The sequence below is a fragment of the Volvox carteri genome, assembly GCF_000143455.1.
Source record: "Volvox carteri f. nagariensis unplaced genomic scaffold VOLCAscaffold_3, whole genome shotgun sequence".
NCBI lineage: Eukaryota > Viridiplantae > Chlorophyta > Chlorophyceae > Chlamydomonadales > Volvocaceae > Volvox > Volvox carteri.
In genome coordinates, this window is record NW_003307546.1 from 712,489 (window position 1) to 739,975 (window position 27,487).

The window sequence follows — 27,487 nt, forward strand, 5'->3', positions numbered from 1 at the left end:
GCTTGGGCATAAACATTGTGCCAGCGAGATAGTTAACGATAGTTAACGACTTAACAACTAACGAGAAAACCTAACACATTGCACTACGTGCAGGCATTGTGGCTAGGTGTCGCCACCGCCGGAGTTGCCTGCATAGGCCCAGCACCCCTGTAGTTGCTTATGTCCGGTGGTTGGTCGGTCTTCTCAGTCCTGGTGATTGTCTATTGAAATGTTGGTGGAAGCTGGATAGCCGGTTTTGTTGATTAGGCTATGAGCTCATCTTGACACCCAAAACCTGCGTAGCCATGTATGCAACAGATGTTTTTGTTTTGATACAGGGGACTGCAAAGATGTTACGAAGGGACCGAGGATGCATGTGGTGTAAGCAGGGTTCATTCTTTTAGGTCCGGAATTGGGAAGTTCAGACGGAACGATGACATACTTCTTCCGCTCGCTGAAAATTTTGCAGTTACAATATATTTGCGTTTGGGTCATGCGTAAATATCGGTGCAATCATTTAACGGGATGGTTTCGGAACTGACTGGCGTCCATCGTTCGCTGTATCCACGAACACGGCAGCGCATTGTTAGCATCAATTGCATCTTTATGGAGGCCGACCAGAGCAAATCGAGCTCAGACATTGGGTCCAATGCTGGCACGCAAGGAGTTGTTTCAGCCATACGAGGCGCGATAGCTGGCCCAATTGCCGGAGTATGCTCTAGGCTGATAACCTGTAAGAAACGGATTGATGTTCGCCCAATTACCCAGCGGAATTTTGTGCTTTCAAAGCTGGCTAAGTTTCCGTGCTTGATAACGAGCAGATCCGCCTGACACGATAAAGGCGCGGCTGCAAGTTCAGGGTGTGGTCATTGGCGATGCAAAGAAATTGTATTCCGGAACCTGGAATGCGGCGGTGCAGGTAGCAACTGACCCGTACACTGCTTAGGAGGGGTAAAACTTGCCGGGTGCGGGTATGTGTTCGGGAAATCGCCATCGGAATGATTTGGCTCGCGCGACCTGTCAGTGCGCAAATGTATCGTTGAGATGAAGCCACAAGATGCGCCGACGATACTGGTGCTGTGGTCAGTGGCTCGCCAGGAACCGTTTCTGGTCGTACGCCCTTCGGTGCTGTTTTGGCAGGACATGCTGGTGGGGGGGTTAGCCGGCCCAAGTTTCATTCTGTATTCCAACTCTGTGCAGGTTGCCAGGCAGGAGGGCCTGCTGGGCTTTTACCGTGGTTTCGGGGCCGTGGCGCTGGGTAGCGTCCCAGCTAACCTTGTCTACTTCAGCGGCTACGAGGCGGCCAAGGCGATAGTGCCAGGTACAGACGTCCCGTTGTAATATGGAAAAAGGTGCTACGTCCGCGCCACGTGGATGCGTGCCACAAACTGTCCGCGCTGCTGCGTCTCATAGCATATTTAAGCCCACCCATCGTGCCAAAACTGGATGTAGATGTAAAGCTAAGAACGGCCATGCTCCCTGGAAATTGCCCCGGCATAGCATCACCTGCTCTCCGCCTTCGCTTTCGGCACCTGGAAGGGAAATCTCACGGCTGAGGCAGCTAAGAATAACAGACGGCTGAATGTAGCTGGGCAACTTTTGCTTAAAATAACTATGCCTTGTTTAATTTTCTGAGACTTGAATATCGTGAAACGACCTTCATGCCATTCCGCTGCTCTAGTGAGTTGGGGTATCCTGGGCGACATGGCTGTGGGTGCTGGAGCGCAGCTCCTGGCGGGGCTGGTGTTCACACCGGTGGATATTATAAAGGAGCGCTTGCAGGTGGCGCCGCTGATGCGGGGAACGTACTCCTACTCGGGACCTTACCAGGCGCTTCTGGAGCTGGTGAGATGGATAAAGAGTAGATAGAGGCTAGACTTATTATTTTAACTTCGAGCGCCAGCCTTTGAAATGCTCTGCTCCGCACAGGTTCGTCAAAATGGCCTTCGCGGGTTGCTCAAAGGATACTGGGTGAGTGCTGATGGTCACACAGCTAGTGGTACAGCCTGCTCAGGTATGCTAGGTAGCCGCCTGCTGCCGTACAGGTAGTCGCTCTAAACGCAACAGAGCAGCGCTCCGAACTTGGCCGCAACCATATTATGCGCCACGTGCACTTCTTGGGCTCTGTTTTAATGATTTAAAATCGGGATATTATAAAGCAGGAGATGTAAACAGAAATGGCTGGCCGCTCCCGCAATCCACATTGGTCTCTTTCCCAAGTGCAAAGGCGCAGCCGTCGGGGGTTAACCTCTGTTGCCTGCCACCCCGGCCTCAAGGCCACTAATGCAGTTTGGCTCCCATGGAACACCATCTTCATCGCGGCGTATGAGGGCTCCAAACGGGCGGCCGCGAGTGCGGCTTGCTCGCCAGCCCCAGGCGGAGGTAGCGGCGTGGCCGCGGCTGCAGACGAGGAGGGGATGCAGTCTGCCCCCAGCAGCTGCGGCTCCGGCACCTCCTCGACGGCCGAGGAGCTGTCGCCCTTCGTACTGGGGATCTGCTCCGCTGGTGAGACGTGGGATGCAAGCGGCGGAGAAACTCACTAGGCTTTCCAGTCTGATCAGTTTGCCGTAGATATACGACGCAATGGATTGCCTCAAGATATATGCTTGGGAGCTAGTTGCGCATGCAGAGGTCCCGTTGGTCGCAACTTGATTTCCAGGAGGTGTTTCCTGCTGCTTGCTTGCATTGCTCTCGCCCAGCGACGAGTACCTTGCACACCTATAGCACCGTGGGGCTTTCCTCCGCAGGCAGTGCCAGCCTGGCGGGCATCCTCACCCACCCCGCGGATGTGGTGAAAACGCGTCTACAGGTACAAAATGGCACAAATACGCACAGCGTTGCTTAAGAGCATCTGCATATGTGTGTGCTTCATCTGCTCTCCAGGAGCATCATCCTTGTTTGGTGTAGCCGTACCTAGGTTGCAGGGTGGGACAGGAGGAGACGTCGGGGCCCTCGTGTTTCTGGCCGCGTAGCTGGGCGGGCGTGACGTGAAGCTGTTGTAACATGCAGCTGCTTTGGGGTAGCATTGGTATCGTCTCAGACAACAGGCAAGCATTTCCGCGACAGCACCGCTTGGCCTTCCTCCGCCTGTCGGGCCCTGAGGCGGACCTGAGTCCTGCAGGGAGGGTGCTAATGCCACACGCTGCCGCGGCGGTGCATGCACGTTAGAGCCTGGCTTTCTTTTCATTAACTTAACCTCGTAGCTTGCGCTGGGCGAGAGTTCACTGGGGCGGGGACACGAGCGCGCCCAGTATGTCCTCCCCAAATCCATGCCCGCCAGCGTCCGTGTCCCCGGCTGTAGGTGCTGTCGGCGTGTCAGGCGCATGCTCGTGCGACGGCCTGGTCTCTGGCCTGCCAAATGTGGAGAACTGAGGGTCTTAAGGTGCGGTGCACGGGCGGATCACGGCAATACGCCAACGGGTGCAGGCAGCTTGTCGCTAATTCCGGGATGGAAGCGTGGGACTTGCCCCACGCCCCAACTCACGCGATATGGGTCGATGGCGTTGCTCTTTCCAGGCATACAGTCACGTGGCTTTGAAGGAATGCTTTGGGGTTAGGTATTGGTGCTTGGTAAGGGACGCTGGCATGACGATGCCCTTAACTGCCCTTCCACGCCCGCTCTTGCAGGTCTTCTTAACTGGGTTGGGCGCCCGCATCCTTCAGCTGGCTCCAGGTACGGGAATGTGTTTTGATTAGCCTGGTAAAATCCTGTCCTTTGTTACTGATTCGGCTAAGACAACTTGCGACGGAGCGTTATAACCATACAATCCGACCTGAACGGGTCACTCAACACCATCGAAGTTACATTCATAGGATTTAATTATTTGTTCCTTATGAAAGGGAACGTGCAAATGCCAAATGCCCCCTACCCTCACTTTGCTGCAGGCACGGCTCTGTCTTGGGTGGTTTACGAACCCATCAAAAAGGTCCTGGCGCCGCCGAGTCCATGAGTGGATGTGTCCGCAAGCCATTATTGTGATCTGGAAAGGCCGTTTTGAAAAGAGAACGCGAAGCCCGCATTTCCCGCTGTAAAGCTTTTTCTTGTTTCCGTTGGTCCATTATCAGGTTCATTGTTACGCTGGGGTTGGAAATCCCGCATACATGCTGTTAATTCAGAGCCCGTGAATTGATCAGATTCTTGGGTACTTTATGGTGCTAGCACAAGACATTAATCACCGTTACGGAATCACAGTACAACCCTAGGCCGTTACAACAATTCTGCAGCACTTAACATTAAATTACAATTTTACCTTAGATGCTCACTACTTCTCAATAATAAGCCGTCGGAAGGGGTCATTTGGAGCTAGCACCGTTGCGCTGCCGTACCGGTCTCTTAGCAAAGAAGAGCTTTGAATATATGGCAAGCTTTACTATGATATATGTATCACATGTATGACTAGATTCAAATGTTTGCAGATAAAGAAGAACAACAGTATGGCGATGACGATGCAAGGAGCAGCTCGCTGGGTTCACATGAGGCTCAGACAGATGCCGAGGAGCCTGAACCCATTCTTCCTGAAGCACAGCCTCCGATGCGCTCAGCTCTGCCACCCAAAATACCACTTTCACCGACGAACGCCCTCAATCGGTCCTCTGCACCTTTAGCTGCGTGCTCAAAGCAGGACCCTTCGGATGACACGTCGTCTGGCCCTGACAGCCATGCAAGCGGACACGCCCGTTTGCCAACATCCATCGTAACTCGACGCTCAGAGGACACGCAGGCCTCACGACTTGCAAAGTCCCTTTCCACAGCGTACTTGCTGAACGCTTCCAGTACACAGGCTGCGGACGTGGCGGTGTCCAATTCCGATGGTGGCGTGCCGTCGGGGGCCGCCACAGTCGCAACTTCAAGCGGTATGGCGGGGGCTTGGCTAGACCAGGGCAGGGGCCGGAAACAGCCCGCAGCGCATCTTAGGATAGTCCAGCTGCAGTTGTTCAGCTGCTGTGCTTTGGCAAGGACAGGCTATGTAAGACAGGGCTATTTTTCTGGGGTTTGGGCTGTGCCTGCAGTAGGGTAGGCCCTCTGGTGGGCACTGCGTGCTACAGGACGGCGGGCTGTGTGCGCACTGCGGTCTGGCCGATGTTGCACCGCGCCCTGTGCGCTTTTACCCTTTGGCAGCAAAATATCATTGTCGTCATCATCCATGTATCATTATCATCGTCATCATTATTATCATCATCGTGACGCGCAAATCAGACGCCACGTTACATTGCTCGCAGTTACCCGTACCAGCCCTTCCTGCCCTGACTCCGCTGACCCCATTGCGCAGATCTCGCCGCCATGCAAATATGGTCAACGTCGCAGCCGCAAGCCTTGCTCTCGCCGGTGGTGGCCCTACCCCTAGCGGCGGTCGTCTTGCCCTCACCGGGAGCCACCGCAATGGCCCCAGCCGCTGTCGGCACTACCCACGGATGCATGCCAGGTGCAACCCCCGGCATGGCGACCCCCGGCTCTGTTGGAGCGCAGGTCGGAAACGCGCATGGGGGAGCTGGTTTGTGTACGGCGAGCACGGGCAGCACGCCGCTGCCGCCGTACATCCACTCCCGCCATGCCATAAGCCACAGCGTGGGTTCGGGGGATGAGCCGCTGCAGACGCTGGCAGCCTACGTGTTGGCTGAGGCGCAGCCAGCGGAGAAGACGCCCACAGCGGACGTCGTGTGGGGTCAGACGGAACGGGAAAGAGTGTGAGTTCGTAGGGTCGGGTACCGGGGGGTACGACAGGACAGGACCGCTCACGTGGCCTCAGCAAAAGCTCCGTGAGAGTGGACATGGGAAGCTGTGCCTTCATTAAGCCAGCCTGAAATCTTTACCGTTTGCCCCCAATCCCATGAGGACCAGGTGCAATATTGAGTGCAGTGCAAACGGGGGGAGGTCGCGGGGGAAGGTTATGGTAGGGAGGTAGTGGCAGGAAGTGAATGATGCGAAGATAGAGGGATAGGGCAAGGGTCGCAAACCATGTTTGTGGGTGTGTGGGGCGGGTGGGTGTAGGGGGGAACAGGGCTAGCGGCATGTGGCCAGCGCGGGTTGAACAGGAGCAGGCGCATGCCGCTATTGGTTGGGAAAGCGACTTGGGAGGGCATGCGGTCTAGGAACAGAGGACCGGCATGAGGAGTGCTGCCGGGGGACGGACGGGGGACGGACTGCGAAGAAGGTCGGGTCGGTTGCACAGCTCGGGAGAACGTGGAGCGACGTGGACGCCTCAGGCACGGCTGTGTGTGTGTGTGTGTGTGTGTGTGTGTGTGTGTGTGTGTGTGTGTGTGTGTGTGTGTGTGTGTGTGTGTGTGTGTGCGTGTTTGCCGCGGCGGACTGGTGCGACCGACTGGTCGATCCTCCAGCGGGGAAAATGAACGAGTACCTACCTGGTCGCTGTTTAGGTCCTGACCTGCTCATGCCACGCGGCGGTCCCCACGCGCGCAGATACAACTTCCTGTTGTACGTGCCGTACCAGCTGGAGCGGCTGATTTGGTTTGGTTCGCTGCTTCTGGTGGACTCGTTTCTGGTGAGATGGGCACCTGGAGGGCTGGATGTTCCTAGGAGCTGCGGCCCGAACAGGACGGGAATGAGGCTCCTGGGAAGGCGGACCTTTTGCCTGGCTCTCTTTGATCTGGCGCTCTATGGAACGCGCGCACTTTTCTTTGCCAGGCTATATTTGCTTGTCTTGGGTTGTCTTTCCTGCAGGGCGTGTTCACACTCTTACCGCTCCGCTGCGCACTGGCTATGGCACAACTCGCCTTCGGAGCAGCGACTGGGGCGACTCCACTCCGCCGGACGCGGGACCCGCGTGGCGCGGCGGCGGCTGAGGCGGCTGATAACAACAATGTCACCCCAGGGCCAGGACCTGACAGACGGCTTCCCAGAATCTCGTTCGCTGACGCGACCTCCGGAACCACATCCGTGTCGGAGAGCTCCACCGCCGCGGCGTCTTTCCGAGGTGCTCCCAGTTTCAACGGTGGAGTCGCCGCGGCGGCCGCAGCGGCGGTAGCTGCCGTTGACGGCCGGTCGCGCGGCGGCGGGACAGCGGCGCCGCGGCTTAGTGGCAGCCAGTTGTATGACATGGTTTGCCTGGCGATCTTGTTTCTGGCCACCGCCGCGCTGCGGGCGGTGCGACCGGGCTCCATCTACTACTGGCTCAAGGATATCACTTCGGAGTTTCTGAAGATGTCGGTGCTGTCCACGGCGTTCGACATGCTGGACAAGGCAAGCGGTGAAGCGGACTGCTGAAGCACCGCAATGTTCCGGGGCAGGAAGCAGTAGTTGTGAAAGGGACGGATGGGCGAGGGTGTCAGGAAGCTCTGCCTTACTAGCGAGCTCCCTCTAGAGGCGGGGCGATGGGTTAAGGCTTGTAAAGTGTAGGGGGGTGGACTCCACCAAATTTGGCACAGTTTGGTGTCTTAACTTGAAGCCTGACTGCGGACGGCGGGCAGCCAGCGCAGCGACGTGTTCGTGCGGCAATAGACAACGCCCGGCTGCTGCTGGGTTCCCGCATGGTAGCTGACATGGGGTAGCCTGTCAGCGCCGGGGTCAAACAGCCCCCCCAAAAACGTCATCCATTCCCTTTCCGTCGGCCGACTGCCCGCAGATTCTGTCCAATTTCGGCAATGACGTGTTGGAGGCGCTCTCCGGCACGTGCACTCAGTGGCTCGCGGGCAAGAAGCGGCTGTGGGAGCTGGCGTCGGATGCGCTGGTGGCTTGCATTATCGTGACCCTGCATGCGCTGACGCTGATGTGCCAGGTGTGGTGCGACGGGGTGCGGGGGTTGGCGTTCTGAAACGACGTGTTTGTTTACCCCGGGGGCGTTTGGGGTCACAGCCTCTCACAGGTTCTTGGGTGCCTTGCCGTTGACTAATGCTGCAGAATAATGGCGTTGAAGCCCGTGCAGCAGCACACAGTAGAGTGGAAGGGGGAGGGAGCAGCTGAAGGTTTTGACAGCCTTGGCCCGGAGCGAGGAGGGCGCATGTGGCGTCAAAAGGATATCTCAGATCGCTATTTCGGCGCTTTTGGCTGTGATATATTCCGCTAATTCCTCCTGCACCCTTCGTCGCTGTTATGTGGTCATTTTCCCTTTCTGTGTGTTCCCTTCCAATCCCCATGGCCACTCCACCTGACACGCAGGCCTTAATCGTGGCTGTGGCCCTTAACTCGTCGCGGAACGGTCTGGTAGCGCTGCTAATCGCCAATAACTTCGTGGAGATCAAGAGCACGGTTTTTAAGAAGTGGGACAGTACCCGGATCTGGGCGCTGGTATGCGCGGTGAGCAGGACAGGGAGATGCAGGTATACGGGAGAAAGGCTGCACAACATCAGGAAGGAAGGATCGTACTGCAGGGTTGGTCCGTTGGCTCTCACTACTCACTCGTGTTCGAACTTGCTGTGTTCAAACCCAGACGCCCCTGCCCCGCTTCCATCCCCAGGATGCTGTGGAGCGGTTTCACTTGCTTGTGGTTCTGTCCTTCGTGGTGGTGGAGGAGATGGACAGCGCCGGCTCCTGGTTGCCACCGCACGACTACTTGCGCGTGTGCGTGCTGATGGTGGCCGCGGAGGTGGTCATTGACATCATCAAGCACGCCGTGCTGGGCAAGTTCAATGAAGTGCGGCCCGGGCTGTACCGCGAGTTCCACCAGGTATGTGCGAGGAGGGGGAGAACAGGGCGAGGGTACCCGAAGTGCAGCAGAGCCTTATCAATACGACTGCGGCTGCGCCACGCTGTAGCCCTGTGAGGACTTCCGGCGGCGTGGCGGTATTGCGGCTCTTCCGGCTGGGATTGTATTTAAGAGTAGAGGCCAGAAGAGGGGTCTGCCTGGCGCAGTGTCCCTTGACCTTACTGTTTCCACGTGTCCTGCAGGAGTTGTGTGCCAAGGCGCTGGCGGCACAGAGCCACTCCGCGCCGCGGCTGCTCAACTTCCACCACCTGGCGCCCGCCGCGCTGGCGATGCGCATCGCGGTGACGCTCTTCTGGCTACGCGTGGAGACACGCGCACAGATGTGGCCGCGGCTGTTCATCGTTGCCGCATTGTACGGCATCCTTTGCGGTGTGAAACTTCTGTTTGGCTACTGCATTAAAGTGTTGGCGCACTACCACAGCCGGTATTACAACCGCAAGTTTGGCGTCAAGGCATATGGCGCCAGGCCGGCGCCAGCATCACGTGCGGCGGCGGGCACCGTCACTGGACATCCGATGGGAACGCCGGCGACGGGAACGGGGCTGGGATGGGGCCCTGTCGCCAGTGCCCCGCTCCCGCACCCAACAGCACCGACTGGGCCCTCTACGCTGAGCCTGACGGTACCTTCGCACCCGGGGCTGACGGCGGGGACGCCTCAGCAGCCGCTTTCACCAGCCTTGGCTGCGGCCCCTGCTGCGGCCCCTGCTCCGTATGGGCCAGGCCAAGGCAGCTCGGGGAACAGCTACCAGCTGCCCTCTGTGGAGCTGACGGCTGCGGTGAACACGGCAGCGCACGGCGGCTCGCGGGGGCCCGTATCACCCCTGGCCCTTGTGGGTGCGGTGCCGCGGCGGTTGAGCGGGCCAGCACCGGGTGTGGCGCCGGGCACCGCAGGGGGATCTGGGCCGGGGCTCGCGACCACTCTACTGTCAACTCTTTCGGGGCTAGGTGCAGGATCGGGGCATGCGAAAGTAGATTGAATGTGATGCGGTCTTGCTCTTTAATGCATCTTGAAGAGGGAGTTAGGAGTTAAGCTTATGTTGCAGGTGGATTAATGCATAGGCAAGAGAAGAGTACAGGATGGATGCACACTGTGAGAAGCGCATGAGGCGAAAGTTAGGACAGGCGCAGATATTACGCTTCCAGGTGCGATGATCTATGAACGGCAGGTCATAGCAGCTGAAAAGCTCATCAGGGGCAGGACCGTGCTCTCCGGAACCTAGTGAGGGCAGTAGGTAGCGGGGACGTGGGTTTGCGCCCGGTGGTGAAAATGCATGATGGGTAGCATGCTTAGCTGAGGTGATTTCTTGGCAATGAACTGGCAGCGGCTGAGGCATATCGCAGTAAGTGAATTCGCCGGGGCGCGGAATCCGCGGGGTCCCGGGATTTTTTCATTTGTTTCCCGGCATCGGGAGCCTGAACTGGGTGGGTCATTGCCATGCACCGTGACAAACTCGGATTTTACCGGAGTGGCCATTCGGAGTACGGAAGCATGGAGGTGTTTGGGCAAGGAAGCTTGACTGTGTTTCCAGCAATGGAGAGCCACAGCGGTGGGTCAGTCCCCCTACCCCATGCGTTGGTACGCGCGCCCGCACTGCTGTGGCATCCTAGACCAGCATGAAAGCGGACATGTGCACGAAGTGAGTCTAGGTTAGAGGTTGACTTTAACAGGTCAAGAGGGAAGTTTGTGTATAGCAGTGACCTCCCTGGGCTGCGATGGCGCAGCACCTGGGATATGGCTGCCGTAGGAGGTATCAGCGTGATGAAGCGGCGTCCTGCTCCGTGATACTTACAAATGATTGGGGTTCGGCATTGTTGGCCGGGGTTTCCATAAAGCCATGCGACCTGGTACGTGCGGATCCAGCATGATGCTTCAGGTTGGAAAGGCGCAGGGCTTTCTATGTCGTTTGTGTGTTGTCCGCGGACAGCAGTGAGGGAAAGCAGTACGTGCAATAGGTTGGCCTTCCACAGGTACGGAATGACTCTCTCCCATCAGCCACATGGTGGTGGTGCAGTAAAATGGTTTGCAGGTGTGGTGGCACCAGGGCAGGCCGGTGTGTAAGAGGGCAATCTGGCCAATCAAATCACATTTGCTGTGCGGCGTCGGTTCGTAAAGGTCTGTCACCGCAATGACCCCAACCAGTAACACTTGACTGATTTCGCATGCTTCGGTGCAAACATGACCTGATTTGAACATGTAAATCTTAAAACCATTGTCAATCTGGTAACTCCACAAGCCATGAAAAACAACTTTGGCATAGTAGCATGTATAACGCTTCTCAATTTGGTTGACCCATTTGCGAGTCACAAATGAAAGATAGAATAGTTGGCGGCACAAACAGTTCTCTCTGTGTAGTTCCCAAACAAAATCAAGGACAGTTTTGCGTACCGTACGGATGCCGGATCAAGAGTACTCCTTTTGTAGAAGCTGTGCCTAACGCACTCGAACCCCCTCAAGCGTACAAGTGCAAATACGTTTATAGTGTTGGTGACCCAAGATCTAAGCACCATTTCTTTTCGCTCAGCGCCGACCAACATGAACCAGCAGCTTCGCAGCTTGGGCCGTGCGCCTTGCATCGGCTGCCAACGCCGTGCTCTGGTGGTTCGCAACGTTGCGGAGGCAGTCCGTCCAGTGGTGGCCTCGACCAATGGCAAGGCGCGGGTAGGATTGGTGCATCGGTTCATCGGCTTCGGGGAGTCGCTGAACCCGTTGCGGGACTTGTCGCTCACAGGTTGGCGTCCCAGAGGGTACACCAATTGTTACTCCACAGGTGTGTAAAGAGGGATCGGTATTAAGATCTGGGCACCGCAGCTTGTAAGTTCACATTTCCTAATTGCGTGCAGGACCTACCGTCGCGTCCTCGTCGCAACCGTCGGAGTGAGACGTTCCGCTCTGCAATTCGCGAGAGCATCGTATCTCCTGCCAATTTCATCTTGCCAATTTTTGTGCACGAGGAGGGCAGCAACAACATCCCTATTGCGTCCATGCCGGGCATCTACCGTCTTGCCTATGGCAAGAACGTTATTGACTATGTTGCCGAGGCGCGCTCCTACGGCGTGAACCAGGTTGTGGTCTTCCCGAAGGTGCGCAGGGCGTCCGCACGACCACGTAACCTGGCTGGTGCATAATGTCGCGTTTGCCTTGGTGAGGGGCTTTGCGTAAAAGTACGGCGGTATTAATATATTAGGAAGGATAGTTACAGCTACACCTGGCACTGCAGCCGTGAACCAGCCGTACGTTTTGTACGACCCTACGCGGGCATTCACTAAACACCTTTCCTTGACGCAGACTCCTGACCATCTGAAGACACCAACCGCCGAGGAGGCCTTCAACCCCAACGGTCTGTCGCAACGCACTATCCGCCTTCTGAAGGACACTTTCCCTGATTTGGAGGTGCGCGTCGACACGCATGCTAGCTGAGCATCTTTCGGACCCTCCCTTGCGGACTAGGGCTGATTATTTGGGCATATGGTTTAGTGGGGCATCGGCGGACACCCGATCGGATTGGTGGATAAAACGATATGCCATCCTGAAGTATTCTGGATTGGGGTTTTTGTTCGGGAAGGGGGCAAGACAGCCCGGTGGCATTACCATGGTAATTTGGGGCTACAGTGATCAACGTAGCCTGGCAGACTAACAGTGCGTTTGCAAAGTCAGGCTAGTGGGGTGGTAGAGCACAGCACGTGCACAAGTGTTTCCTTTATTCCTGTGTGGGCCTGCACCACTGGATCCATGCCCCGCTAGTGGTGCCATGACTTGCGTGTGTGCTATTTCTTCGTCGTCCCTCCCCTCCGTTTTAGGTCTACACGGATGTGGCCCTGGACCCGTACAACTCGGATGGCCATGATGGCATCGTGTCGGACGCCGGCGTGATCTTGAACGATGAGACCATTGAGTACCTGTGCCGCCAGGTGTGTAGCCAGAAGCTAATCCTTCGCAGATGGCGCGGCGCCAACGTGCAACAGATGAATTTAGGCCCCAGTCCTTAAGCAAGGCAGGCAGGCATGCAATATCTCCTTCCACTTGATAAGCAGTCTCATCGATTTATGAATCAACGGGATTCCGCACAGCCTTACAGCATGGCAGGTGTATGCTACCAGCCAATCTCACTGCGCGCCATTAAACGAATAACGCTGTGGCTTCTGTTTCCGTCGCGTTTCTGTAATCGATCCCCACGTCCCCCGTTCTCCTTACGCCAATCCCATCTCCCTCTCGCCTCTCAGGCAGTCAGCCAGGCGGAGGCCGGTGCCGATGTTGTTTCCCCCTCGGACATGATGGACGGCCGCGTGGGCGCTATTCGCCGTGCGCTGGATCGCGAGGGCTTCACTAACGTGTCCATCATGAGCTACACCGCCAAGTACGCGTCAGCTTACTACGGCCCCTTCCGTGATGCCCTGGCGTCCGCACCGAAGCCAGGCCAGGCGCACAGGTGCGTGCGGCACCATGCGATGGGCGCTGGAGGCCTATGCCCTGTCTTGATCACTGTTGAAACGATACCTCGCATCTCTCCATCCTATCAACGAGCATGCAAGGGATGCATGCAACCAATGGGTTTTCCAATCGAATTCTCACACCGGCTCCTCACCCTTGCAGGCGCATCCCGCCTAACAAGAAGACGTACCAGATGGACCCGGCGAACTATCGGGAAGCTATTCGGGAGGCCAAGGCCGATGAGGCCGAGGGGGCGGACATTATGATGGTGAAGCCCGGCATGCCATATCTGGACGTTGTCCGGTTGCTCAGGGAGACGAGCCCGCTGCCGGTGGCCGTCTACCACGTATCGGGAGAGTACGCCATGCTCAAGGTATGGCACTGGGTATCGCTATTGCCGCCCGTGCTTTTGCGGGTGCTACGGGAGGTTTGACATGGCCGCTGCAGGGAATTGCGTAGTGCGGGTGAAGTGGACGTCGAAGCTATTGGGCAGTAACGGCAAAGTGCAGGCGACAAAGCCGCAGAGAAAGCGAGTTACGTAAGAAGAGTGGAGGTGTCCCGAAGAGGGATGTCCTGAACTGCTGTCGTAGGGGATGGTATTCACACTCTTGCCAATTACCTGCGTCCATGCGTTGCATTTCCTGATCATGTGGCGCGATTTATATTAATGATGCAGGCTGCGGCGGAGCGAGGTTGGCTGAACGAGAAGGATGCGGTGCTGGAGGCTATGACGAGCTTCCGCCGCGCCGGCGCAGATCTCATCCTGACTTACTATGGCATCGAGGCGTCCAAGTGGCTTGCGGGGGAGAAGTAAACATTGGCTGCTGCATGCCTAGTGTTTGCGGCTGTAAGACGCGTGCCAATGTGGGTAGTAGTGCGAGTGAGAGACGTCCAGCCCAGCGCGGTTAAGCAGTGCGGCGACATTCAGGGCTGCACTGGGCTCCGCTCCTGTTTGGCTATTTTTTATCAACAAGAAGTTCAAGAGACATTTTGGGGTTGTCTAACCCCGGGATGCGGGATTGAACGTGTACAGTTTTCTATGACCGCAGGACTATATGTATGGACGGAGGATGCAGTGCGCTTTTTGACTCCGGCCTAGGTATAGTCGGGCGGTTGGAGCTCCTGACTTGGACGTTTTGTCCATATACAAATGACTGAGTGCATGATGGTAATGACGTGGTATCACCTAACCAGTACATTTGTGAGCTGGCGACGACCGTGTCTAGGCAGAAACACGGCACAGGCTCTCTGGCAGTAGGGTGGGCTGCTGAAATTGTTGTGTTATGTTCTACTTGAATATTGCAGCCCTGGTTATCGCTCAGCATTGTCGCTCAGTTGGCCCGTCAGCGTATTACCGGCATCGGGACCCTTGCCTGCCAGCAGCTGCAGAATCGAGCTTCCACACTGAACGTTTTTTAAGGGATCCCCCAGCGGCAGCAGTCGGCCATGTCCGCCGTTCCCCTCCATTTCCTCTAGAGTGGGAAGGGCGAAGCTACTTCGGACCAGTTCCCCTGCATTGGACCATTGTTATTTTTGCCAATAGCCTCCTGTCCATCTGTAGTTCATACGGATCGTGACCGGTGCCTGTCATAGTAACACCTCCGAAAGCAGCTGCAGACGACCAAAATATCCCCGTTAAAGATGGCAGCTCAAACAAGACATGCAAACTCCAGACGTACCCACCCAACCCACCCCTGCTGGGCTCCGGTAAAGGGCATTTGGCCGCCAGGGAACAGTGTGCACACAGTATAAACATCGATCTACGGATAGTAATTATGACTCAGGACAGAGCTTGCATCTAGGTTCCTCCGCTCGAGCTGCTGAAACTCCAGGCCCGGAGTACACCATACGGCTTGTCTGCCAGTCACCACATCTGGTCGCAGGAACCGGCCCAGTATAGAATCCCGTCCTTGGCAGTGCGGCCCCAGGGGTGCACAGGCGTGCAGCCGGGGTAGAAAGGGTTCGAGCTAGGGTCGTCTAGGGCAGGGAGGTATAGCTGTAAAGGGCCTCGAGCAGCGCGCAATTCGTTCCCCTTGCTCAGGCAACAAATCCACCGCCTACGCGTCCACACAGTTTTGTAATGCGTTGCACGTGGTTGGGCCGAACTCCAATGTGGAAGGACGTGGAGGGGAGGTCAGAGCACCTACATATATCCCGCTGTCGTATAGCTTCGCTGGCTACACGCTAGCAGTCTAGTTATTCTCAATAAAAGTATCAATGGAAAGCAAGGTAAGCTGCCAAGAGCGCAACAACCTGCGTTTCTAAGGCTGGATCTGTGCTGAAAGTAGTTCAAACGGTCTGGAGATTTGCATGTCGCAGGATCCAGATGTTTTCGGTGTGGCAAGGCCTGCCCTTAGTGTGCCTCACATGAAGCTCCTTATCCCGGGCCTTAGGACTAGCTGACTCGGGGCTGTGGAGGTTCCAAGTGGGGCTGTGGAGGCGTGTTCCCCAGGATCCAGCTGCTCGAGCAAATGTTGTGCTGGTAATCGTGGCTTTAGGAGGGCTCCCCGGATACCTGTCTTGTTACTCAACCGAGGTTCTGGTTGCGTGTTTTCTCTGGCCATTGTGCTCAAATCTCTTCTTGCTGAGTGCTTCACAGCACCCTCCTTGGTGGCGTCCGAACCAAGCCGCTGGCTTTAGTGGAAAAAAGCCCTGGCCTTTCCGGTCCCGGGCCCGTCATCGACCTGCTAGTTGACGCTGCTTCTGATTACCAGAGGAATCTAATCCAGGACTTTTAAGTTGCAAACGTGTGCTTACTTATTTTGAGGGTTGAGGGTTTGCCGAGCGCCCTAGATTATTCCTGCTGCAGGAAGCGCGACCCTTTAAGAACGAAGGTTGGTAAATGCGTCCTCTTCGGTAAAAGGGAGGGAGGGGAAGGTGGAAGTATAATACCCTTAGTTGTGGTGATGGACTAGTTTAACCCGCAATCCGACGCCTTGTTCATTGTTGGACGCTGATTCAATCTGATACCAAAGTCAGGAAATTCTCAATGGATTAGGGTGGCAGGAACCGGGGTTTCGGCAGGATTTTAAGAGCATTCAGGGGATCACCCACCCCGTCCGATACACCATCGGCAAGCTGAAACAGCGTGCATAGGTTTTCCGAAGGGTTGACGGCCCGGTATTGATTAGTCCGAATTTGAGTGTCAGCAGTTTCACGTACTGGAAAGATTCATGCACGTCAGACGACAGGTTGTAATGGGCAAAGGACCGGCCTAAGGGCTGAAGCGTCCATGGCCCGAAAGGGTTAGCATACCAAGGTAAGCCCATTATGAACCTCTTATGACCTGGGGGACATGTCGCCTGGCCGTTGGTTGACGTGAGAGGCGCTGAAAGGTTCGCTAATGCGCCCAAAAGCGAAGCAGCAAGCAGACAGCAGCCCCTGCACGTCCGGACGTAATCCTGGGAAGCGTCTTGTGGTGAAACAGTCCCTGGAGCTTAGAAGCCTCCTTCCAGAGAACCCCCAACCTCCCGCTACTTCTACCCCTAGGAAGGTAATACGCAAGGTAATACGGGTCGCTCACCAGCGTCGGCCAACGAGCACATGGCACCCACGGAGAACTTGTTGTTGACCGCCTATCAGGCTACCTTTGCGAATGACTAGGTTAGGCGTTGACAAGAGATGGCATATCCAGGAAATGTCTTATTGAATCCACAGGGTACAGGCGCCGATTACTGAAATGGTTATAAATGGTGCCATGCCATAACAGGGTGACCCAGAACACTCACACCTGCGCATGCAGCGACGTGAATGACACGCCGAGAGCATCTGGAGCTGATTTGGAGTAGTGTTGTGGCAAAATACAAAGTACGTTGTGACCGTTGCCAGTTGCCGCATTAAATTGTACGTTCACGCTCCTTCCTTCACATTGTAAAGGTAAATTGCTAACAGAGAAATTTGTGCCTACCTTTTAAACCCATAAACGGACGAAGAGGCTCGACGCTCTGTGGAGGGCCCTCCTGGAGCTCCAGTTTTGGCAGAAAGGTCCTTTCCCATCCATCCACTTCCCTTTTCGAAGCGGAAGTCATCATGGGCGCCTACAAGGTTAGCAACCTAGAGCTTAATATTGCGCCTTTCATTTGCAAGGAAATACCGCCGCCAAAGATGTTGTGTCACTTTGCAATTCGCAGTACGTGGAGGAGCTGTGGAGGAAGAAGCAGAGCGATGTGCTCCGCTTCCTTCTTCGCGTGCGCTGCTGGGAGTACCGTCAGTTGCCCAGCATCGTGCGCCTGACCAGGCCATCTCGCCCCGATAAGGCCCGCCGCCTGGGCTACAAGGCTAAGCAGGGCTTCGTCGTGTACCGCGTGCGCGTTCGCCGCGGTAACCGTAAGCGGCCAGTGCACAAGGTATGTAAGCTCTTTTGGCGGCTTTGCGCAGTAGAGAACAGGACAAACGGAAATTTCTTGTCTTACTGCAGGGTATTGTCTATGGAAAGCCGGTGAACCAGGGTATCACTCAGCTGAAGGCCGCCCGCAACCTGCGCAGCGTTGCAGAGGAGCGTGTTGGTCGCAAGTGCGGCGGCCTGCGTGTCCTGAACTCGTACTGGGTGAACCAGGTAGGAACAGACTGGTGACGATTCAGTTGGATCATTTTGTCTTAACCCCTTGGGTGCCCGGCACAGGACTCCTGCTACAAGTACTTCGAGGTCATCCTCGTGGACCCGGCGCATACCACCATTCGCAACGTGAGCGAAGGGGAGGGGTCTGGAAGGGGTGGTATTCTAATGCTGCTGGACCTTGCGGAGGAGCTGTGATTGGTCGAAGGGGGCTGGGGAACACATTGCAGGCAAGGGTATCAAGGTCGAATATGCATTATACAGCTCAAAAGGGTAGAGCCCTATACGGCTCCAGGACAGAAGGGTACCTGTCCTATATTGGTCCCTTATTGGATTTGCTATTTCCGCAGGATGCGCGCATCAACTGGTTGTGCAACCCGGTGCACAAGCACCGCGAGCTGCGCGGCCTGACCTCTGCCGGCAAGCATTACCGCGGCCTGCGCGCCAAGGGCCACAAGGCCAGCAAGACCCGCCCCTCGAAGAGGGCCAGCTGGAAGCGCCGCAACTCGCTGTCGCTGCGCCGCTTCCGCTAAACGTGAGTTATCGTGGGTTTTGCGGCTGTGGTGGGGGGCTAGGCGTTACATAGCTGGTGGTAACTCACGGGGGGAAAGGTCACGGCGTCCTTCAAATGCTAGTGCAGAACTGTGTGTAGGTGCTCTTCCCTATGACCCTATGAGCTAATAGGTTAACGGTTCTTTGCTTTGGCCCCCTACACGCAGGTTTGGATCATATTACCCTATGTAACGAATTTGGAACTACTGCGCCTTGCGTCCAAATGAGCAGATCATGATCCACGTTTGCACGGAGGTACACAAGGGGGCAAGGCAAAGGGCCGGTCGGTTGATTGCTAAGCGACTTCAACTCGTGGCTGGAAAGGCGGAAAATTATTACGGCGGACTCGTGCATTCACAGCTGTGAAACACATTGCGCAACTCCATGCCCGATTAAATGAACTTGAACAGCAACATCGAAGTATTATGATTACGCGCAGTTGGCCTGCCTCGGACAGTGCAAAGCGGAAAGAGATGCAGCTCAGGAGGCGTTCCTCGACTTGATTAGTATAAGATTTCTGGGGGAGAACCGAAGCATAGGCCTCTATGCAACTCGAAATGCAACGCTTCGACAGTTTGCCAGGTGACAGAATGGACGCGTATGCGTACACCGATGTTAAAAACAGACTGAAGATACATTCTTACATAGTGTTGCATTGTAGAAACACACCAGCCCCCACAACCCGCTTTTTCTCCCCGTCCAAACACAAAAATCGTTCGATAGTCTTTCGTCCCCTGCAAATCACGCACCACATCACCTCCACAATCGTGAGGTTGCCAAGCGGAGCTCAACCTGCAGAGGCCTCTAATGAAGGGCGACACGGCCTGCATACATCACTAATGGACGCCCTTGATAAGAGGATTGTCGTTTACTCGCGCAACCCGCGCCTCCTATTGCCGCCCCATCCCACACCTGATAAACTCTACTACACGTACGAACTGTAACGTGGATGCATCAGTCTGCGCCAGCATCACGAACTAGGAACATCTTCCGTCGTGCTTTCCCTGTACAGCCGGCACGTCAAATTGCGCCGTCATTATTTAGCCATGACAGCCTTGTGGAGAGCCACCATGTACTCGGTGTATGACTGCGTCGACGGGCTGCGGTCCTCCACGAAGTACGGCAACACGTGTGCATCCAACCCTGAACCTTGGCGCACCACGAAGACCTGTTGGTGCAGTAGCCGCTTGGCGCGCAGCGTGCGGAGTACAGCGTTCACGCGTCTAGACATGGGGGCGTCGCGCCCCGGCTCCACCAACACGGCACTCGTGTCCTGCGGCAGCGACATGGGATCGGTCCCGAACACCTGCGGGATAGACAAAAGCAACAGCTTGGGTTTAATAGAAATGGGGATGGAGGCCAGCCATGCATCGCATTGCATTAATGTCCGTGTATTGGCACGAAGAAGCCCGTAAGCCGATGCCTGCTGTGCCCTGGACACCACAGCCTCGCTTGCTGACACGGCTAACAGACACTCACATGCAAACGCGGCCCCGCCCACCCTGTTCCCGTGTTCCATGTTTTCCCCCTTTGGGAGGCGGTTTCCCCATTTCCGGCAAGGATATGACCGTATGGCAGCACGCGCAGTTAAGGTGCACACGAAGCCGCTTATGGCTGCCGTGCCGTCCGTGTCGCGCTCACCTCAACGCACCACTGCGGCGAGATTGCCCGGCCCACCCACAACACAAACAGGCGGCCCGTGTCCAGCAAGTAAGCACCCCCGTCAACAAGCGCCGCCATGGTGAGTGGCACCGTGGGCGGCAAGGGCACGGAGCCGTCCGGCTGCTCGATGCCCCAGGGCCCGTTAGGATCGTGCAGCGCAAACGCCGCGGGGTACACCAGCCGCGCGACGGCGTCCACGCCACCAGCCATGAGGAAGTGGCCCACGGCAATGCGTTCGTCCGAGTTAACGTCCTTGGCGCCACCCCTGAGTTGGAACGGGTGGGGAGCAGCGGCAGCCGGCCGTCAGTCCAAATGGGCCCAACCTGGCTAGGGCGCTGCTGGCTATGCCTTAGGAAGCCTTTCCCTGGGCCGTCCCGCGGGCTTTCTAATCGTATTCCACTGGGGCGAATGCGAAGCGGCGCCTAAACCACTACTCGATATACAAACCCTTGCTGTGCAAGTTCTTGGCCCACAGTGCTACGGACCTCCTCTTCTGCAAGAGGCTATGCTCCCGCCCCGGACTCGCGCCCACCTGAACGCCGCGCACTTCATCAGGCCCAGCGTCCAGATTGGCAGGTACTTGTAGGTCTCCGGGAAGATGAACTTGTTGGGCGTCCGCATTGCAGCACTCGCGTTCATGAGCCGGAACTCCTTGAGAGCGCCGCTCAGCCGCAAGTGCAGCGACTGCCGCGTCTCATCGAGCCGCGAGGATAGGTACTTCTCCACTGATAGCTTGGCCAACATGCACGACATGGCACCCGCGTCGGTGTTGTTGTACAGATCGGACAGCTCCGAAACCACAGGCACTGCCATCGTGTGTACCCTGTCAAGACAGAGCAGCAACAGCCAGGCCGGGCTAAGCAGGACAACGAGTGTCAAACGGGGGACTCGATCAATCCACCAGGGGCCCCTTATTTGCACACACATGGCCGCGGCTCATGGAATGCAACCCCGTCGCGGCTGCAATGTCGATATGGGCAGTGAAGAGGTAGGGACTGGGGCCAGGAAGGAAGGGCAGAACGGCAGAGGCGCGAAGATGGCGCACCTGATCCGGCGCTCGCCATTGGAGTTCGTGTAGAGCAGGGCGCATTGGACATACGCCATGCCGGGCTGCACCACGCCCTCCTCATGCGCGATCTCCACGGCGAAAGCCTGCAGTGACCGGGTGCCCACCAGCATGCGGAGCGGGCCAGGAGGCCATGGGCACGTGCACACTGAGCGAGCAATGCAGTGAACGGTCCTGAACGGGGCTGAAGAAAGTCCACAAGGCGAATAGGACGAGTAAAGCAAGGGGCTGCCTTGGCATGTGCACAGCTTACTCCAGGGCTTCAGAGGAGAGGTTAGTGGTGCTTTGCCTACCTTGTCTGGATCGCACGTGGGCAGCGCCAGCAGGTCGGTGGAGCGGTTGAAGAAGTGGCCGTGGAAGGCGGATATCCGCAACCCCTTGGAGCAGCGCACGCGCATGACAGCCTCCCAGGCAGTCGGGCGAGTCAGGTTGTGGCAGATCTCAGCGGTCAGCTTGGTACCGTCACGCTGCGCCATAAAGCCGGGGTAGTGGTACAGCTGCACACACATGTTCACATGGCGACAAAGGGAGGGATTTTAAGTAAAGCAGATGTGGATGAGGACAAGGTCGGCTGCGGCGACGTTCTTCACAATTGGTCCACTTGCTACCTCTCACACGCCGCATGAACAGACATTTGCCAGCAGCACACGCTCGCGCCCTACCTCTCCACATGTGTATCGCGGGATGGCAGCGATGCTGGCCAAGTCGCAGTACTGCATGGACATGACAAACACGTCCACCGTGATCTGCACCCGCGAGCACTCCGCGGCGTAGCGCTTGAAGAAGGGGTCGTCCGGATTGCGCAACGCCGGCTCGCGTTCCGTGCCGTAGGCGCTGGGGTTATCCCGGTTCTTGACCTTGCCCACACCCAGCGACGGCACGGACGACTGAAAGAGCAGCAGCTTGCCGCCGATGTGGCTGGTTACCATGAAGGCAGCCTGAGAGGAAGCGGAAGGGAGGTGAGGGCGGAGCCGGGCAGGGAGAGCTAAACAAGGGGGGGACCATTAAGGCCGGAGGGAAAGTGGCACAGAAGTGGAGCGCACACGCCCCAGAAAGTAGTGGTGAGCTCGCACCAGCTTCCCAGAGCTGCGGCCCAGTACGTAACGTAAGACACACATGCAACGAGGTTCAGTCAGCTACCGCCAGTTTCCCAGGCGGGAAACGTACCTGCAGTGCGGGCCCCATGCTGCACTCCACCTGCGCCGTGCCAGTGAAGTTGTTGGGCAGCGCATCCAACAGCGCGTCCACCACTGCACGGCTCTCCCGCAAGTTGACCAGCAGGTCGTCAGGCAGCGGCACGAAGGGATCGTCCAGCTCCGTAACGACCAGCATCTGGGGCTGGCTCAGACTGGCCTTGATGTTGTAGAAGTGGAGCGAGCTGCGGAGCGAGGATAGCGGCGGCCGGGACCGGGAGACGTCACGGCGCGGCGCGGACGTAGAGGTCGGGCGAGAGTTCAGGAAAGGGTGGCGCTTGCGGACAGTGTCACTCAGCTCGGATCGTGTGGTGCAATCTGCCGATAGGGAGGCGCAGAGCCCGTCACACTGCCTAGGTATCCAACCCCCCGGGGCAACCCCGCATTCCTCGCTATCTGTCCCAACTCTACCTCCTAGCCAGGTGTGACGAAAACCTAGCCCCCGACCAATAACCCCCTTGCATACCCCGTTACACAACACCGCGTCCATATTCGTCGCCGTACCACTGCAATGATCTTTTTGCAGCCTTTGCTGGTCCACTAGGAGCGCGCACCTGTCGAAGGTGAGGAAGCCCACCAGCGTGCGTTCATCCCCGGGCAGGGAGTCCAAGCAAGACTTGATGGCGGCAGCGACAGTAGCCACCATGCCCGAAGCCACGGCGCTGTAAGAGACGTCGATGAGGAAGAAATAAACCGGCGGCATGGGCGCCCGGACCTGTGCGACAATGGGCATGTACGGAATGACGTCACGTGTAGTGCGGTGCAGTGCTATTGAGAAATGGGAGACCGGTCAGTCCACCATTTTGTGCCTTAGCCGGCTGTTCCCTGCGCCCCGTCCCCTTGACAGACTCTTTCCTAAGCGTTAGCTCTGCACTTCTTCCCTAAGACCTCGAAGCTTCAGACGAGGCCTCTTCTTCCCCGTTGCTGTGCCGCTGCGCTACTGACGAACTCAAGACACACGGGCCATGCCGCCAGTCACCTCCTCCTCCCCACCAGCCAGCCGCAACCCCGCACCATGTAGTCCGCCGGCGCTACGTACTCCACGGTACCCTGGGACAGCTCCGGGCGCTCGTCCGCGTCCCGACGACGGCCGTTGTGGTCCAAGCTGCTGAAGTACTCCACCGGAATCTCGTTCAGCATGCTGCACACGTTGCACTTGAACCTGAGCGCGAAGCGGGTGTAAGCCGGGAGTTGCGAAAACGCCAATGGCAGGAACCATGCAACCATATCACAAGCAGCGGGGCTGTGGGACGGCGCGTCTTCAGCTTGGGGACGCGCGCACGCATGTGCATGCCCTCCCAAGCGATCAGAAAGGTCGTACTACGTAGAATCACATGGACCCAAGAGATAATGCGCCCGGCAGCTCATCGTCAACAACGACATCCGTAGCCGGCAAGACAAACCTACAAGGGAGTGCCGCGCCGGTATCATATCTTCCCGGCCCCTGCCATACTTACCAAGTGGTAACCGAAACCGCCCTTCCCGACCCGTCGTTCAACCTAACCTTCCACGATTCCCATCCGCAACGTGCGCGCCAAATCCGGACACACCAATACCCCGGTCTGCAGTCTCAACATGTGGCTAACGGACCGGGACTCCCCCACCAGCCACCAGCACCTCCCGCCTCCCCTTCCCGCTGCCACCACGTCTACCTACCCATCCGCCTCATCAGAGGGCCCCCTCCATCCCAAGCATTGAAACCCCTTTGGACGTCCCTTCCCTCCGAAACCAGCCCGTTATCTAAGCCCCACTGCGACGCTTCCTGACCGGCTGAACCCGCTCCCCGGCTATATTCCGCTCCCTCTCCTGTCACCCCCTGCCCGGCACCCCTATAATCTAACCTCACCTGCGTCCTGCATCCGTCCACTGAATGAATGGGTTCATGTAGGTGCGGCAACGGCGGCATCGCACGATGCCCGCGCTACTGAGCTGCACCACCGGCACAGTGCGGCCATGAAACTCATCCGCCATGGGGTGCACAATGACACCCAGGGGAAGCGCCATCCTGAAGGAATGGGCAGGGCAACGGGGTCGCAAAGGCGTCAACTGGTGCGGGTGGGGATGGGGTAGGGCAAGAAGGAGGTCCGGACCCGAGCGAGGCGGGTGGGAGAGCGGTCGGCTGGGCAAGGGTCGTCCAGGGCGATACGGCAGATGGGAGAAACGGGGCAAAAGGCGGTCTCGAGGACGTGAATATGTTTGGCCAGTGCGTGGACATGTACGACCTCTGATCCTGAGGGAAGGAAGGGCCGGGGGCTCTCAGCTGCTTGTTATGTTCCGCGTCTGCTGCTCCCCCACGGTGACCGCTCCTCTACCTGGTTCGGCTCCACTTCGCTCCATCATTCACATCACAGATGAAACCCCTCACCTCGCCTCACCTGAACTCACTTCACCTCATGAACCCGACGTCCAGGTGGGAGAGCTACTCTCGCACTCCCCCCACCGGCCCTACATGCTTTGCTGCAATCCAAAACCACCACGGACCACTCGCCTTCCGGGTCCACAAACCTCCACCCACAGCCCTTTTCCTACCAACCTCCCTCCTGGGCGCAGCCGACCCGGTTCCCAGCCTCGCCCCGGCACCTGGCTACTGCTGCTGCGCAAGCCCACCCGCCCACCTGGTCTTCAGGGCCGTGCTGACGGGTATGGCATTGATGGTCATGCGCATGTTGTCCGGGCTGCAGTTGCCAGGGTCCGCTGGGGGCTGCGGAGCGAGCGCCCGCGCAAGCTGCTCCCCGACGGGCCGCGCCAAGGCGCCGGGGTCCACTCCGTCCGGCGCCATCGCCCCAGGGCCGGCAGGACCCACCGTCAGGGACTCAAACTGCTCCGCCAGTCGCTGCTGGTTCGCGGCACGGGGTTTCCAGGCGCAGGCCCGCGGAGGCCGCGACCAGTCCGTGCACCACGGAACCCACGGGCAGGCGGGAGGAGGACGAGGTGGACGGTGATCGCGAGTTGGGATGTGAGTTGGCGCCAGGAAAGGGGGGTCAGGACGGACAGAGTGTGTGTGTGTGTGTGCGGGGTGGGGAGAGAGAAGGGGTTGAAGTGAAAGGCGGGCTCGGAATGGGTCCCGGTGCGAGTCGGGCCTACGCACTTGACGCAGGAGGGTTCCCCTGGAGGTGAAGTGACCGGGGATGGAGGGGACGGGGCTGCTAACGACTCGGCTGCGCTAAGATGGCTGTGGGAACGGGGAAGTGGACGCCATGCCTGGTGCCTTGCCAATCAACCGGTACTGTGCAGGCGACACATGCCACATCATACTGCATGCTGCCCACGCTCTTACTATGGCAAAATCCTCGCGCGCCTGGCTCTTTCCAACGTGTTACACGATACGGTACTCCGTGGTCTCCCTTATCGGGGCCCTTCCTCACACTTCCCGTTGAGCCCCGTGACACACAGAGGGTACTAGGAGTACGGTTTCCCTGGCTCTGCCATTTCGACATCCAGGACATGCGGTCCTCCCAATATCGCTACTGGCACTAAGTCCCGGGACCTGCTCCGCACTTCTATTGGTAAGCTCGTCTTCCGCGTCCGCCTCCCCCGCCACCTCGCAACCCCTGCACAGAGGCCCAATCCTATCCCGACGCAACGCACCTGCGCTGCGTAGGGGTCGTATCCGCCCATCGGCGGCGGCTGCATACCGTGCCGGCCCGGGCCACCAGAAAGTGGCGGCGGTGCTCCGGCTGTGTGAAAGCCGCCGGGCGGCGGCGGCGGCATTCCTGGCATCCCTGGTGGGGGCGGCGGCATGCCGGGCATCCCCGGCGGTCCTGGCGGTGCCTTACCGGGTATTCCTGGTGGGGGCGGAGGCGGCATCCCTGGCATGCCGGGGACCGGGGCCGGCATGCCAGGTACCCCAGGTGGCGGCGGCGGCGGGGGCATGCCTGGCCTCCCGGCAGGACCCGGCGGCGGCGGCGGCATGCCGCCTGGCGGTCCCGGTGGAGGCGGAAAGGCCCCGGCTACGGACCCATGGGGTTGCATCTGTGACGCACTCTGAGGACCCTGCGGTACTCCTGGCGGGCCCGGCGGCGGGGGCATCATGCCGCCAGGAACAGAGCTTGGACCTACATGCAAACGGTGGTGGATAGGAGAGCGTGTAAGGAAGTAACGACTACTATTGGATGTTCTGCCTGCTCGCATTGCCGGGACATGAAACATATTTCCGGCAGTTGCAGCAGTTCGTTTGCGTGCATGTGCAATTGGATGCAAGCTTTGCAGCTGCTGCAGAAATGAGCCGGAGCGGAGCAACGTACCTGCAGGACCCACGGCACCTGGCGGGCCCTGGGGTCGAGGAAAGGGTGCCGATGGCATTCCAGGCGGTGGCATGCCCAGCGGCTGTGCACCCGGTGGTGGCCCGCCGGGCAGAGGTGGCATGCCAGGCGGTGCACCTGCATTGAAAGCAAGGTTGGATAACGCTAGTGACTCTCGATTGGCAAGGTGGCTGTTGCTGGTGCTATTGGGTGTCCGGGCGGGCGTCCACGCCGGTGCCCGCATTACCTCCGAGCGGCGGTGGAGGAAAGCCCGCGGCACCCGGGGGTGGAGGCGGCATCATTCCAGGGCCAGGAGGCATGCCGCCTGCGAGGAGTTGCGGCCGGTGCTCTCAGTTGTAGGACAGGGTCATTCAACAGAAACATCTGAGCGCCGTGTCCGTGCCCTTGCCTGGAGGTGGCGGAGCCCCCGGATATGGCGGCCTTGCCCCATACGAAGGTGGAGGATACATTAAACAGCCACCTGTGCTACGTATCTGGTCGTGCGAGCCCGCTGGCCACTGTTGCAGCTCCGATCAATAACAGGCGCGCCAGAGCTTCAAGCGGCTGTGGCTACCTAAATATAAAAGCCTTGTATTCTGAGACCTTTGAGATCAGGAGTTGTAAACAGAAAGTGCGTGGGGAAAACGACGACGTTGCATCAACGCCAATGAGGTGTGCCTAGAGATCAGGTTTCCAAATGCATAGACGCTCGGTTGCAGGTGATCGAGACACTATGCGATATTTCTACACAGAAACGGTTTCAGTTTGGTTGTCTGGTCCATTGCTCGTACTGTACTCGCTTTACATTCCATGCGGCTTATAATTTCCAGTGACGAAAGTTGCATCCCTGTCAAAATAATAGGAACAGAAATGATCCCCTCAAAATGCGGGTATAACGTTGGCAGAGGCGTATGAAGACGCATAAGGGGGTTCCAGCAGGGATCATATGCTCATGGCCCAGCCGGAGAACGGAATCCCTTAGGAAGTATTGTTTGCAAGAAGGTCAGGCCATGGGATCCTGGGTATGTCTGGTTCTGCTGTAAGTAGTGCTTGCAGGAAAACATTGTACGGCCGGACAGCCACCGGCATAGTCGGGGCAATAGCCGCGAAACTCTCAGGGCTTCGTTACACATGCAGCAGGTAGTGGCTC

At 57.7% G+C, this 27,487-nt stretch overlaps 4 protein-coding genes across 4 annotated transcripts; 3 read left to right on the forward strand and 1 right to left on the reverse strand.

Moving 5' to 3' along the window:
- Positions 1-2,156: 2,156 nt before the first annotated feature.
- VOLCADRAFT_86592 (uncharacterized protein) lies at positions 2,157-9,616 on the forward strand (the record flags this gene model as incomplete). The annotated part of the gene is made up of 13 exons (XM_002946332.1): positions 2,157-2,484; positions 2,727-2,788; positions 3,281-3,361; positions 3,607-3,652; positions 4,585-4,993; positions 5,250-5,402; positions 5,539-5,664; positions 6,398-6,479; positions 6,659-7,081; positions 7,560-7,712; positions 8,093-8,230; positions 8,391-8,600; positions 8,822-9,616. 13 exons carry the CDS (start codon positions 2,157-2,159, stop codon positions 9,614-9,616), a joined length of 3,006 nt encoding a protein of 1,001 aa, XP_002946378.1.
- Positions 9,617-11,099: 1,483 nt separating this feature from the next.
- On the forward strand, positions 11,100-14,367 carry VOLCADRAFT_72683 (uncharacterized protein). Its single transcript, XM_002946333.1, has 8 exons — positions 11,100-11,298; positions 11,369-11,407; positions 11,481-11,720; positions 11,926-12,030; positions 12,438-12,548; positions 12,861-13,066; positions 13,231-13,441; positions 13,745-14,367. Exons 1-8 carry the CDS (start codon positions 11,173-11,175, stop codon positions 13,880-13,882), a joined length of 1,176 nt encoding a protein of 391 aa, XP_002946379.1. The 5' UTR covers positions 11,100-11,172; the 3' UTR covers positions 13,883-14,367.
- Positions 14,368-16,993: 2,626 nt separating this feature from the next.
- On the forward strand, positions 16,994-18,516 carry rpl15 (component of cytosolic 80S ribosome and 60S large subunit). The gene is made up of 6 exons (XM_002946334.1): positions 16,994-17,112; positions 17,199-17,414; positions 17,486-17,623; positions 17,690-17,752; positions 17,974-18,158; positions 18,343-18,516. The coding sequence occupies exons 1-5, from the start codon at positions 17,098-17,100 to the stop codon at positions 18,154-18,156; spliced, it is 615 nt and encodes a 204-aa protein (XP_002946380.1). The 5' UTR covers positions 16,994-17,097; the 3' UTR covers positions 18,157-18,158; positions 18,343-18,516.
- Positions 18,517-18,777: 261 nt separating this feature from the next.
- On the reverse strand, positions 18,778-26,092 carry VOLCADRAFT_72688 (uncharacterized protein). Its single transcript, XM_002946494.1, has 12 exons — positions 25,646-26,092; positions 24,712-24,932; positions 23,943-24,101; positions 23,111-23,258; positions 22,651-22,811; positions 22,071-22,281; positions 21,566-21,841; positions 21,197-21,400; positions 20,883-20,989; positions 20,370-20,660; positions 19,817-20,102; positions 18,778-19,481 (listed from the first exon to the last, which is right to left on the reverse strand). Exons 1-12 carry the CDS (start codon positions 26,066-26,068, stop codon positions 19,212-19,214), a joined length of 2,757 nt encoding a protein of 918 aa, XP_002946540.1. The 5' UTR covers positions 26,069-26,092; the 3' UTR covers positions 18,778-19,211.
- Positions 26,093-27,487: the final 1,395 nt, after the last annotated feature.